This window comes from Catharus ustulatus, chromosome 6, assembly GCF_009819885.2.
Source record: "Catharus ustulatus isolate bCatUst1 chromosome 6, bCatUst1.pri.v2, whole genome shotgun sequence".
In the NCBI taxonomy this organism is placed as follows: domain Eukaryota; kingdom Metazoa; phylum Chordata; class Aves; order Passeriformes; family Turdidae; genus Catharus; species Catharus ustulatus.
The window spans coordinates 15,637,115-15,649,278 of record NC_046226.1 but is presented as its reverse complement, the minus strand read 5'-3'; the positions used below and the strand labels follow the sequence as shown (position 1 = coordinate 15,649,278).

Genomic DNA, 12,164 nt, shown 5'->3' with positions numbered 1-12,164 from the left:
GAGAGGCAAGGCTCTGATAGACTCACTGGACAACAATGGTACTGTGCAAGGTAGTAAGCATTATGCATGGTAAGGTCTGTGCTAGTTATGAATGTCATGTTGGTAGGAAAATGGACACAAATAGCAAAGTGATATAACTTGTACCTATTTGTCAGTCAACATAACAAAATAGGAGAGAAGGCAGCCATGAAGGAGGAAGCAGACATACACAACCCTCTCTACCTACATGCTCCTCACCTTCTCTTCTAGAAGATGTATTTATGCTGTCAATATCACACAGGCCTATTTTGTCCCAGAGCTAATGACAGTTCTGCATGAACGCAACCTTCTTTAAAAAAAAAAAAAAAAAAAAAAAAAGCAAGGCCCAAACAAACATGCAACTATGACAACTTAAATCAATGAAGAGTCTCATCTACAAAAAACAGTGAATAACATCAGTTAAGAGGTGGAGAGCCCCTCTGTAGCCATGCCATACTCATCAGGTCTGATACTTGATTTAAGAGTGGTCACCACCACATATCTAATCTGTACATTAACTTATTCTTTTTTCAGAGGATTCACGATTTTTCCCATGAAGAGTATAGTGTTCTCCACAGTTATGACCATTAGGAAGGGTCTGTCGAACCTAACCATGGCAGGAACGGACATGGGCACCATTTCCATGCCTGTGGCAGCTGCTGCTTCTGTGCCAGTCTCATCCACCTTTATCACCGCCTTATGAATAGCCTGTGAAGAAACAGACATTTTACAAGTCAAGGAGGTACAAAACTAGTCACCTGGACAGGAATGAGAGTTAAATGTGGCTGAAGAAGTTATTGGTAAGAAACAAGTGCCAGATGGACAGGTGTGAGTCCACTGCTTAAAGACAGCAAAGTTAGAAAAAAGAAAAAAAAATCACCAAGCTACATGCAGTACTGCTTTCTAGCCCCAGAGAGGAAAAGTTACTCTTCACTGGGGGCATGTCCCTGCTAGTGAAAACCTTTGCTTTGTTTCTTTCCTTATTCCTTCCATCCACTCATGGAGATCCGCACAGCTAGACCAAATGTTAAGACAGTAAGACCATATTTAACTGTGTACTAGAAGTTCATATAGTTGAAGAAATAACATGCAGATTAGCACAATGAATAGAAATCTGAAATTATGTTTTCTATATTCCTTCATGTTTTAGGAAAAATGGGAGCAAAGGTGAAGGACCAGAAATGGAGCGTTAAAGCACAGAAACACAAAAGTTTGACGTGCAAAATCAAGACACTGACAGATCCTGATTCACTAATGTCCACCTGAGATCATGAGGGTAGTTGTTTTCCTCATTAGACAATTAAATTTTCTCTGATTGTCAGCTTTAAACTCCAGGTTTATTGAAGCATGACCTATCTGTAGCTTTTGTCTGAGCCTGGCAGTCATTGTTCTTATTCTTGAAGTCAAATGTTTGTAATAACTGCATTTTCATTTCCCCCAAACAGTTTAAAAGCAAACAGCGGTTTTCCTCTTCCCTCACATCCATAAAATACAGTGATACATCCCACAGCTCTCTACTTGCCCACAAGCAGACTAAAGAAGGCAGACACAAACAGAAGCAGCCAGTAGTGACTGTGACACTGCAAGAGGGCACCAAGGTGGGGATAGATTATGATTTGGTCATGTCTGTTTTATAAAGTTGTCCCATGCAGGTCAAAGTAGCCTCCTAGATTAAAAAATTACTTGTAACTTGCTCCAGCCCAATTACTCCTACACTGCAACAAACATGGACAAAAGACTCTGTATGCTATCAGCTGCATTTTCATGCAAAGCAAAGCCTCTTTACATAAGTTTTGCACCATGAATAGCTGTGCATAAAGTGAAGCAGGCATCAGTAACCATGGGCCCATAAAACAAAAAGCAATATGACTTACCTGGGAAATTCTGTGCTGGGGCTGCCCAGTGATCCCAGAGAGGTCAGCCTTATCAGTGAATAGATCCATGATGCCCATTTTATATAAGATCTCTTTTAGGTTATATGTGCCATAAAGCGTGAATTTTGGAAGATACAAATTTACTGAGCTGCCAGAAAAGAAGTGAAAGAATGTGGTGAAACATTTGTTCAGTTATCACAGACTAACATAGACTCATAAGAGACAAACTGATTTTGCTTTCTCCCTAAAGACATTTTGCCTGCAGCCTCTCTAACCTTCACAGGAGATGTAAATTTTCTGAAGTTAGTGATCTCTTGTGCAATTTGCTGGAACCACTTTCATCATGAGCCATTACTGAGGATTCAGAGGATTCACCTTGTGAAAAAGAGATTCCTTTAGGTGTCTCAAGCTGAGCACCAAAAAAAAAAATCCAACACATTCAAGTCCACTGGGTAGTTTAGGGGGAAAACAACTGGTCTTGTGCATTTATCATGTAAAACAGGACAGACAAAACAGCTACATCCACTGAAGAAGCAGGACAGCAGTAAGTAGTGATAGAAGGCATGGCAAAAGAAAAGATAAAAGTAAATTTACAGAATATAGTTAGTCAACGGATAATTATTTTTCTGTGTCAAGCCCAGTGTCTGACTTAATCAATTTTAAGTGACTAGGTCGCTGCTTTCCATAAATTAACCAAAGCTCTATGATTCATTTCTTCCTTGTTTTTCCCCTAAGTGTCTCGCAATTGCTTTTCAAAAGTTAAGCCAAACATTTACAGCTAGAGGCAGCATAAGGAGACAGAGGTAGTGATTGTGCTGACATTAGGTACTGTTTTCTGGTGAGAGACCAGCACAGCACTCCAGGGCTTTAGGTCAGGAGATGTGGAGCCCTTCGGGAAGCCAGCCAAAGACAACGTCATCCAGTGGCAGGTGGGAAGCAAAAGGCTCAAACTTCCAGCACTGCACAGCGTCTAATGCCAGCTCTGGCTGTATCCAAAAACAAGAGTGCTGGTGGATCGATAACAGGCTGCTGATCTCTTGCTTCTCCCTGATTTCAGCCTGTGCTAATTGCTGCCCCGAATGAGGATGCAGCTGTCACTGAATCATCTGCCTTGCTGTTACCTAAACCCGCTCTTTCCAGTCACTTCCAGTACAAGGAAAGGGAAAGCCACAGACACACAGTAGCAATGCAACCAGGAAAGGATCAGTGGGATGCACTTTCCAGAAGTGGAAGTGTCGTTTTCTCTATAGTTCAGCCATTTAAAAGATCTCAGCTGTCTACACTGGTGACACTTCAGCAATATCCTCTTTGGCAGCCACCAGAAATGAAAGATGTCCTTCACAACACTTCTGCCAATTTATATCAACCTCAGTTTACAGACAGAGAAAAAGGGACAAACATAGGTAGCCCACAGCCTTTAGATGATTCCATATAATACTTTCATTTATTAAGACCTCCCGGAGACTCCAAATTGTAGCAAATACAATTAATTGTTTTAAAAATTAAAGGGAAAAGGATGAGTCTGTGCCATTATTTTGTAGGAGAGAATGGTTATGATGAAAAATTGGGAGCAGCATGAAACAAACTTGTCTTTGACTGTGATTCTTTTTCATATTATCAGGTGGAGAGAGGAAATACAAATCTCTCCAATTGTATTTAGCATTTGTCTTGATAATTGTAAAGGAAATAATTTCTTTGGCAAAAATTATATGTAAGTATCTTGATTCACCATCTTATTTGTCCATAGTCACAAACCACATAGCTACTCTCAGAAGTTTCAAAACTGTAAAGGTGCACAGGGAATTGCATAGTTTTTCCTATTGTTTTTTTGTTTGTTTTCCCATATGAAAAAGAAGTTTCATTCTTTTGATAATATTTAAGAGTGAATCAGAGTTAAGAGCACAAAACCAGTTTTGGGTTCCTGCATTTTTGATGTAATTTTTTTCTTGAGAAGGGACCATTTAAAACATGATTTTCAAATGTCTGTGTGAAGGTCACTAATGTGACACATCGAACTCATGAATGAATACAAGGGCATGATATTGTAAACATATTGTATCTATGCTTGCATTCTGTGAAAGGCTATTGCCATACATGACACTAAATGTAAGGATTCCATACTTTTTGAAAGTGTATAAACTTTCTGCCTTCTATCCTTAAAGCTACTTTGAAATGAGTGTGGCTTATTCTTACTTTGCCCAAGTCCTCAGAGAGCCTGGATAAGTAGCTCTGCTCTTTACCCTGATCATTGAGTTTGCCCTCACAATTGCTGAATGGAAGTTATTTCAGCACTAACTGTACAATTACTGTTAATTTTAATAGGCAGAAATTAAGAAAGAGACAGGAAAAAAGGCTGAAGTGGTAGGAATTTACTTGCAAATAGAAGGTAGAAAACTTCCCTCCAAAAAAGTGAGAAGAGATCTAAGTCTAAAAAGTTTGGCCTATTGAGAGCTGAAGATGGGAAACAAAATGTAGAAATAGCAAAAGTCCTAACCTGTGAAGGTTTTCAGTGTGTACAGTACTGAATGTGAAAACATATGGGCACTAAAGAGCCAAATTCAACTTTGGTCAGGGAATTTCCTCTACTGATTAAAGCAGAACTAAAAATGGCATACTGATTCTGTGTTACACCCCAGCACACTTTTTTCCTTGGCTACCATCTGAAACAAGAACTGCAGAATTTTACCTTTTTGTGACTAATGTCCTCCACCTTGACAAACGTTCACAAGACAATCTTTTCTCCAGCTTCCTCATTTTTCCTCTATCAGGTAGAATAAAAAATGCTGAAGCACCTCCTTTGTAATCCATTTGCACCACAGTGGAAGACAGCTGCTCATCATAGCCATGCTTGAACAGGCCCATTCCAAACATCATTGGGACTTCAACAGCCTTGTTCCAATCCACATAAAATTTGCTCATTTTAGTGTATTTTGGATCAAAAGGTTTTTCCCATTCAGCTTGAAATATAAGAGACAGAGTTACAGGACATTTTGAGGACATGAAACCACAGGACATATTAACATAGGACACATTCTTAATCGACAGAAATTGGCATAGTTGGATCAGCTTCAAAGACAAACCAACTTGCAATGATGACTTGAACTACTCAGAATAATTCAATAGAACAGACAGTTGGTAAAATGTGATATAAAAACACTCCCTCAGACCTTACAGCAGACTGCAAAATATTTCATTTAGATGATTTATCAAGGATTCTAACTTGCACTTTTCCTCCATGATAACAGTTTTGAGGAGAATGTAAAGTCCTCATATAACACAGCCTTTGTCTAAGCTCAGGAGAAGATTCTCTCATTTTCTTATTCCCAGACCGAAATAGGCTTGTAAAGGATGACATGAAAGAAAATTCTCCAAATAAATTAAGGGATTTGGGTTACTTTTAGAGGGGTGCTGATACCTCACTTTAGCTGATGACGTATAGAGTCATAAAAAACTTATTTTTACCAGGCTGCTGAGTTAAGAAACAAAACAGCAACAAAAGAAACCTTTTCCACTTTCATCTTCACCATATTAAATTTTCAAAGGTTCCTCGCTTATTCATGAAACAAGCCATCCGTATTGAAATTCTGAAAAATACTTATCCTCAGTGGAGAGGAATTTCAAAGCCAAGTTCCAGGTATCCACAGCATATGTTTCAGAGGCTGAACAAATTTTTTAAAAAGGGGGAAATTTTGGCATTTTGGAAAGTTTTTTTGTTGTTTTTATTATAATTTTTAAGAAATCTTGTTGCTCTGTAGTAAATTTTCTCTTCTAGAGCAAAACTAACATTTTATCAAATGAAATTTTATCAAAATTAGAGCTGTGATGCTAAGTAAAATAAGTGGCATCAAGAAAACCATGGAACAAGATGCAACCCCTTTTAACTTCTGATTTCTATTTGAACACTGATTACCAGGCAACTTGCTGCACATTAAATAATTATTGTCTGTTGTTTCCACCATCTAACATAGCCTGCACTACCAAATAGCTTTTGAAAAAGTGAAATTAAACTTCTTCAGTGTATGTCTTGTCTCTGAAAGCATAGATTGACAACCACAATACTCTGAACAGGAAAATGTTGCTACTTTTATATATTTCATACACTTTTATATACTTAATTAATAGTGACTTCTATTGACGGATATATAACATACAGGACTTATACATTATTATCACTAAAGGAAAAAAAAGCAGAATGAATAACTGAAACAGTGAAAGTCCTGAAAAACTTTAACTGCATTTATCTAGTGCTCAACTCAGGGAAAGCCAACTGATTTCAAGAACTTTTCTTGAAAAGTGAATAGGATGTTAGGACCACTCTGGGCTTCAGGAGAGCAAATTTTGGCCTCTTCAGAGATCTGCTTGGGATAAAGCCATGGAGGGCAGAGGACCCCAAGAAAGCTGGTTTGTCACAGCATTCTCATGCAGCACTAAAGGCTGGGGGCAGAGTGGCTGGAAAGAGCAGCTGAACATGAGCCAGCTGTGCCCAGGTGGCCAAGAAGGCCAATGGCAACCTGGCCTGACCAGCAATAGTGTGGCAGCAGGACCAGTGCAGGGATTGTCCCCCTGTACTGGTGAGGTCACACCTCTAGTGCTGTGTCCAGTTTTTGGTCCCTCACAATGAGAAAGACTTTGAAGTGCTGGAGCATTGAGGGCAACAGAGCCGGGGAAGAGTCTAGAGAGTCAGTCAAACAAGGAGCAGCTGAGGGAGCTGGGGCTTTTTAGGAGACTGTGAGGAGGAACCTCATTTCTCTCTACAGCTGCCAGAAAGGAGGCTATAGCCAGGTCAGGGTCAACCTCTTCTCCCAGGCAACAAGTGATAGGCCAAGAGGAAAAGGTCTCAAGCCGTTTCAGGGGAGGTTCAGGTTGGACATCAGGAAGAATTTTTTCACTGAAGAGGTCGTCAAACATTTTAAAAGGCTGCCCAGGGATATGGTAGATTCATGATCAATGTAAATGTTCAAGAAATTACTGGGCTAGGAACTTACTGCAAATAGTTTATTTGACAGGGTGGAGTTCAGTCAAAGGTTGAACTCAAAGATATTGTAGGTCTTTTCCAACCTTAATGGTTCTATGATTCCATTAATATTTAAAGATGACCTCCACCAAGTAGTGATCCATCCTAACAAAGAAGTCAGGTAAAAATGCCAGGTGGCCTGTGTGGATGAACAAGGAGCTCTTTGGTGAACTCAAGCACAGACAGCCTACAGAGAGTGGAAGCAAGGACAGGTAGCCTGGGAGGTATAAAAAGAGATTTTCTGAGCCTCCAGGGATCAGGTTAGGAAAGTTTAAGGTATGATAGAATTGAATCTGGCCAGCGACATTGAGGGTGACAAGAAAAGCTTCTATAGGTATGAAAATGATGAAGGGAAGACTAGGGAAAATGTGAAGTCTCTCCAGAAGGAAATGGGAAACCTGGCTACCCAAAATGTGGACAAGGCTGAGGTACGCAATCACATTTTTTGCCTCAATCTACACTGGCAAGTGCAGGGACTGGGAGAATGAAAAACTGTCTGCTGTAGAAGATCAGGTTCAAGACCATATGAAGAACCTGAAGATAAACATGTCTGTGGGACCTGATGTAATGCATCTGCAGATCCTGAGGGAAATAGATGGAACAGCTAAACCATTACCCATCATATTTAAGAAGCTACAGCATTACAGTGAAATTCCTACTGACTGAAAAAGAGAAATAACAGCTCTCATTTTGAAAAAATGAAGGAAAGGAAAACCCAGGAAACTACCAGTCTTTCTCAACTCTGAGTGGCAAGATACAAAGCAGATCCTCCTGGAAACTATGCTAAGACACATGGAAAATTAGGAAGTGATTGGTGACAGACAGCATAATTTCACCAAGGGTAAAGTGTGGTGAGGAAGAGCAATTGATGTCATCTACCTGGAGCTGTGCAAAGTATTTCACATTGTCCTGCATGATATCTAAACTGGAGAGATGGGTGTGGCAGATGTTCCACTCTGTGGATAAGGAATTGTCTGGATGTTTGCAATTGAAGGCTTTCAGTCAAAGCTTGCTCTCCAAGAGGAGACCAGGGATGACCGGTGCTCCCTGGGGGTTGGTGTTAGGACCAGTGCTGTTCAATATCTTTGTTGGTGGAGTGAACAGTGGAATTGAGTGCACCCTCAGAAGTTCGACAGTGACACCAAGACGGTGTTCTGTTGAGATACTGTAAGGAAAAGATGCCCTCCAGAGGGAAGGGATGGCACCCAGATAGAGAGGTGGCCCCATTAGAATACCATGAAGTTCAACACAGCCAGGGTCCTGCATGTGAGTTGGGGCAATCCCAAGCACAAATACAACTGGAAAATAATGGAGTTGAAGGCAGATCTGAGGAGAAGGACGTGGTCCTGTTGATTGGTGAGAACCTTAACATGGCTCAGCTTGCAGCCCAGAAAGCCAAACATATGCTGAGCTGCATCAAAAAAAAGTGTGGCCAGCTCCACTTTTGCTTCACTTTGGCAAGATCCCACCTGGAGTACTGCACTCAGCTCTGGGGTTTCCAATAAAAGAAGGATGTGGACCTGTTGGAGTATGGCCAGATGCGGGCCATGAAAAAGATCTGAGGTCTGGAGAGTTGGGGTTGTTCAGCCTGGGAAGAAGAGGATCCAGGAGACCTTGGAGTCCCTTCCAGTACCTAAAGGGAGCCCGTAGAGGGGGAAAGACTTTTTATACACACAGATAGTGATAGGATAAAGGAGAATGACTTTAAACTGACAGAGGGAAAATTTAAATTTAGATTAGATATAAGGAAGAAATCCTTAGTTTCTATCCTTAGAAACTATGAGGGTGATGAGGCTGGAATAGATAACTTGTAGATGCCCATCCCTGGCGGTGATCAAGGCCAGTCTCTGGTGTAGTAGAAGGCGTCCCTGCCCATCACAGGGGGCTTGGAGCTAGATGATCATTAAGGTCCCAAACCATGGCTATCAGTTAACAGAGATTAGACAGAGATGATATTCACTAATACTTTCCTCCTATTTCAAAGGCACTCTTATTCCTATTCTCACTTCTGTCTTAGGGGGATACCTTCCTCAAGAGCCTCACAGTGCTCAAGTGGCAAAATTAAATTTTAAGTATTTGTCATTACCAGCTTGACTAAGGCATGAAAAGGGATTGGTGCAATATAGTGGAATAACATGTCTTGTAGGCCAGAGTCAGGAAAATATTGCCAGACTTTTGTCCTTGAAGAATTCTGTACTATACTACACCATGAAAAAAAAACATTGTCACCAGTAATGTGCACGTAGGTTTGTAATGCACAAAAAGAGCACAAGCACCTAAAAGTATGGACTGGTTATACAGCTAAGCAAGGCTTAGAAATCCTCTCCAGATTAATCCCAGCTCTAGACAATTAACCTACTCTTGATTTCAACATTAAAAAAATGTTAATATAATATTGTGATTAATGCTATTCTTTAATCCATTTGCTTTAAAATTGGAGAGCTAAAACAGAAACTCCACCACCTTTAGAGGAGCTAGGAAATCTTTGCAGTAGTAAACTGAATATCTCATTTTAAAAATTCAACAACTCTTACTGTTAAAACAATTGAAAGTTAACTAATACAAAGTTATCTTTAATACAAGGATTCTCAGGCTTTTGTTGCCATTGTGCTACTAAAGTCATTGCTCATTCTTCAAACACCTTTCAGTAAAAGAAAAATCATCAGGTTTTTTGCCTTTTTGAAAGATGTACATGATGCTTAATAAAAGTCTAAATGAACACAGCATTTCAGATAAATAAGTTTTCAAGAGAACTAAGAAACATCAATCATCTGTACTTCAATTAGCTCCATTTAGTTGTGGCCAAACATTAATACAAGGAGCAGAGATGTGAATGGAAAGCAAAACAAAGCAAAAATAGAGTTCTTAATTATTTTCAGGGGAAGCCTTGTATTGGAAAGTGCAAGCATCCAGGTTAACAGTTCTAAAAGGATAGCTTTCCTTTAAAAAATTGTTTAATATGCCATCTCCATTTCTACTAAAAAGCTTGATTATACTTTTATCGGATAAATTACAGAATATTATTTTTCTGACTACAAATACTTTGCTTTCAGCATATAATCAGTAAGAGAGAGAAAGTTTGAAATAAGATGCAATATCTGTTATTAGACCACTGTTTGAGCCTTACAGCCTTGATCCTCTTCTTCTCATTAGATCAGAAGTCTGAAAAGCTCTGGGAAGATCTGAAGACTGTATCTAAGCAGACTGCACAAGTTAATTAAGAAAAACAAGCTTATTGTCAATAGGCTTGTATTTGATACTGGTGGGTCCATCTCTTCACTGGAAAATATTATAATCTGCAAATCAAAAAAAAAAGGTTGAAACCTATGCCTATAGACACACTAGGAGTACAGATATGCTATTGGCAAAGGCATAGTTAGCAAAAAAATAAGGAGAACGGGTGTGAAACTAAAGCTGTTGTAGCATGTTTAGTTTTGAATATATAAACATACACAGTAACAGCAAAACTGAAACATATTCTGTTTAAGATGCTTCGTTTTCCTTTGATAGCATTCTTTGCATTTAACTCAGAACTTGCTGAACAAAAAAACCTGCTGGATTGAAATTCCCAGAAATTGATTTCAGCCAAGCATTTAAGAAAGTGCTTGAATCCCACTAGATTGTATAGGATTTGATGCTTTACCACCTAGAGATGCCTTCCTCAATATATGTATATATATATTCCACTGAATTTTCTGAAGGAAAGAAGTTTATATATTAAAAGATATGGGGAAAATTGCCATATGTTTTGCTTGGAGTTATTAGTGTCAAGTAGAACATAATTTCCAGTATCTTTGTTTCTAATTAAATAAAAATGAGGACCAAAAGGAATACAAGATATGAGTCCATCTGCAAAAGCATATTGCAAAAAAAAGATGAAGTTCAAGACTGACCTGAGGAAATAACTTATGGAGTAGAAGAATACAATATGTATATCTTACCGTTAAAATAAATATAGCTAATAAGGAGAATTTCAGTAAGTGGATCTAGGTTATTTACGAGGTCCTTGATTTTTCCATTCGTTCTTCTTGCTACATATTCATTGATCTTTAGCTGGGCTTGATCAGACTTCTTGAAGTTCATAGGATAAGCTTCTCCTTCATAGAAGTTTCTGAGATTGTTTAAAAACTTTTCTTGTGGCTTCAGTCGATCAAGCACAAACAGAACATTTCCCATATTCAGCTGTAACCCCCCATTCCTTCTGTTTACCATTTGCATGAGCTGACGATAACCTTCATGTATGTCATTTTCAGAAATCTGGCGAGGGTTAAAGCAAAGGACCCTAAGAATCTGTGTCAGGGTGTCTGATCTGGCACCCAGAGTCAGCATTGCAAAGGCAGTAGAGATGCTCAAAGGAGAGAAGAAAACATTCCCATTGTTTTCACGAGAAGAAATCTCTTTGAAGAAACAACATGCAAACCGACAAACGCTGTTCCTTACACCCTGCCATGGCATGTTTTGGTATCCTTGTGCTCTTTGATTCTGGTTTCTTACCCCTTGTTGATAAGGCTCATAACAGTAACTGTTGGAATGGATTCCAACAAGTAAAAGACACAGGAAAAGCAACATCTTCATATTTCTGTGATTCTGTAATAGAAGAAAAGTTACATTTGGCTTAGAAATCTTTTCACCTTGTGTTTAGAAATACATCAATCCCTCCACTACACAGTTAGCTTAGCACCAGAGACTGAGATGTTTGAATTGAGGGAAATGAGCTTTCTATTTCAAGGAAGCAGACTCTGGAAAATTACTCAACCTACTGAAGAGGTTATGAAATAATAAAAATTAAAGAGGGATGAGGTAATTCCAAAGACGCCCTCATTAAAGTTAAACTACGATTCATTTTAAACTGGTTTTTTTCTCCAATATTCTGTTTTCAATGTGGCTTTAAGTGATGAAAGAGTCAGAAGTACAGGTTTATAGAGCAGAAAGCAAGGAATACAGTCAAAGCTAATCAGTTAAATTTGGAAAATTAACTGATGAAAAATCAAAGCAGAAGAAAGGCACAATACACCTCTTTTGTAAAAATTAAAACATACATTTTTGAATGGGCTATATGTAAACCCATATGAAAGGCAGCTAAGAGAAAGCAAATGCACTCGTTGAGGAGGAAGTGATGAACATTTATGGTGATTTCATTAAGTTTGAACAGTTGAGGACAACTAAAAGAAAAAAACAACTTCTAGAAAAATTATAAAAGAAAAAAATAGCAATTAGGATGCTATCAAGACCCTGGGAATACAGTGCTTCTTATGAAG

The 12,164-nt window shown here is 38.9% G+C and overlaps 1 protein-coding gene across 1 annotated transcript; it reads right to left on the bottom strand.

Moving 5' to 3' along the window:
• Positions 1-537: 537 nt before the first annotated feature.
• Positions 538-11,481, bottom strand: LOC116998092 (alpha-1-antiproteinase-like). Its single transcript, XM_033063451.1, has 5 exons — positions 10,848-11,481; positions 4,579-4,849; positions 3,020-3,022; positions 1,893-2,040; positions 538-726 (listed from the first exon to the last, which is right to left on the bottom strand). Exons 1-5 carry the CDS (start codon positions 11,479-11,481, stop codon positions 538-540), a joined length of 1,245 nt encoding a protein of 414 aa, XP_032919342.1.
• Between the last annotated feature and the right edge of the window lie 683 nt (positions 11,482-12,164).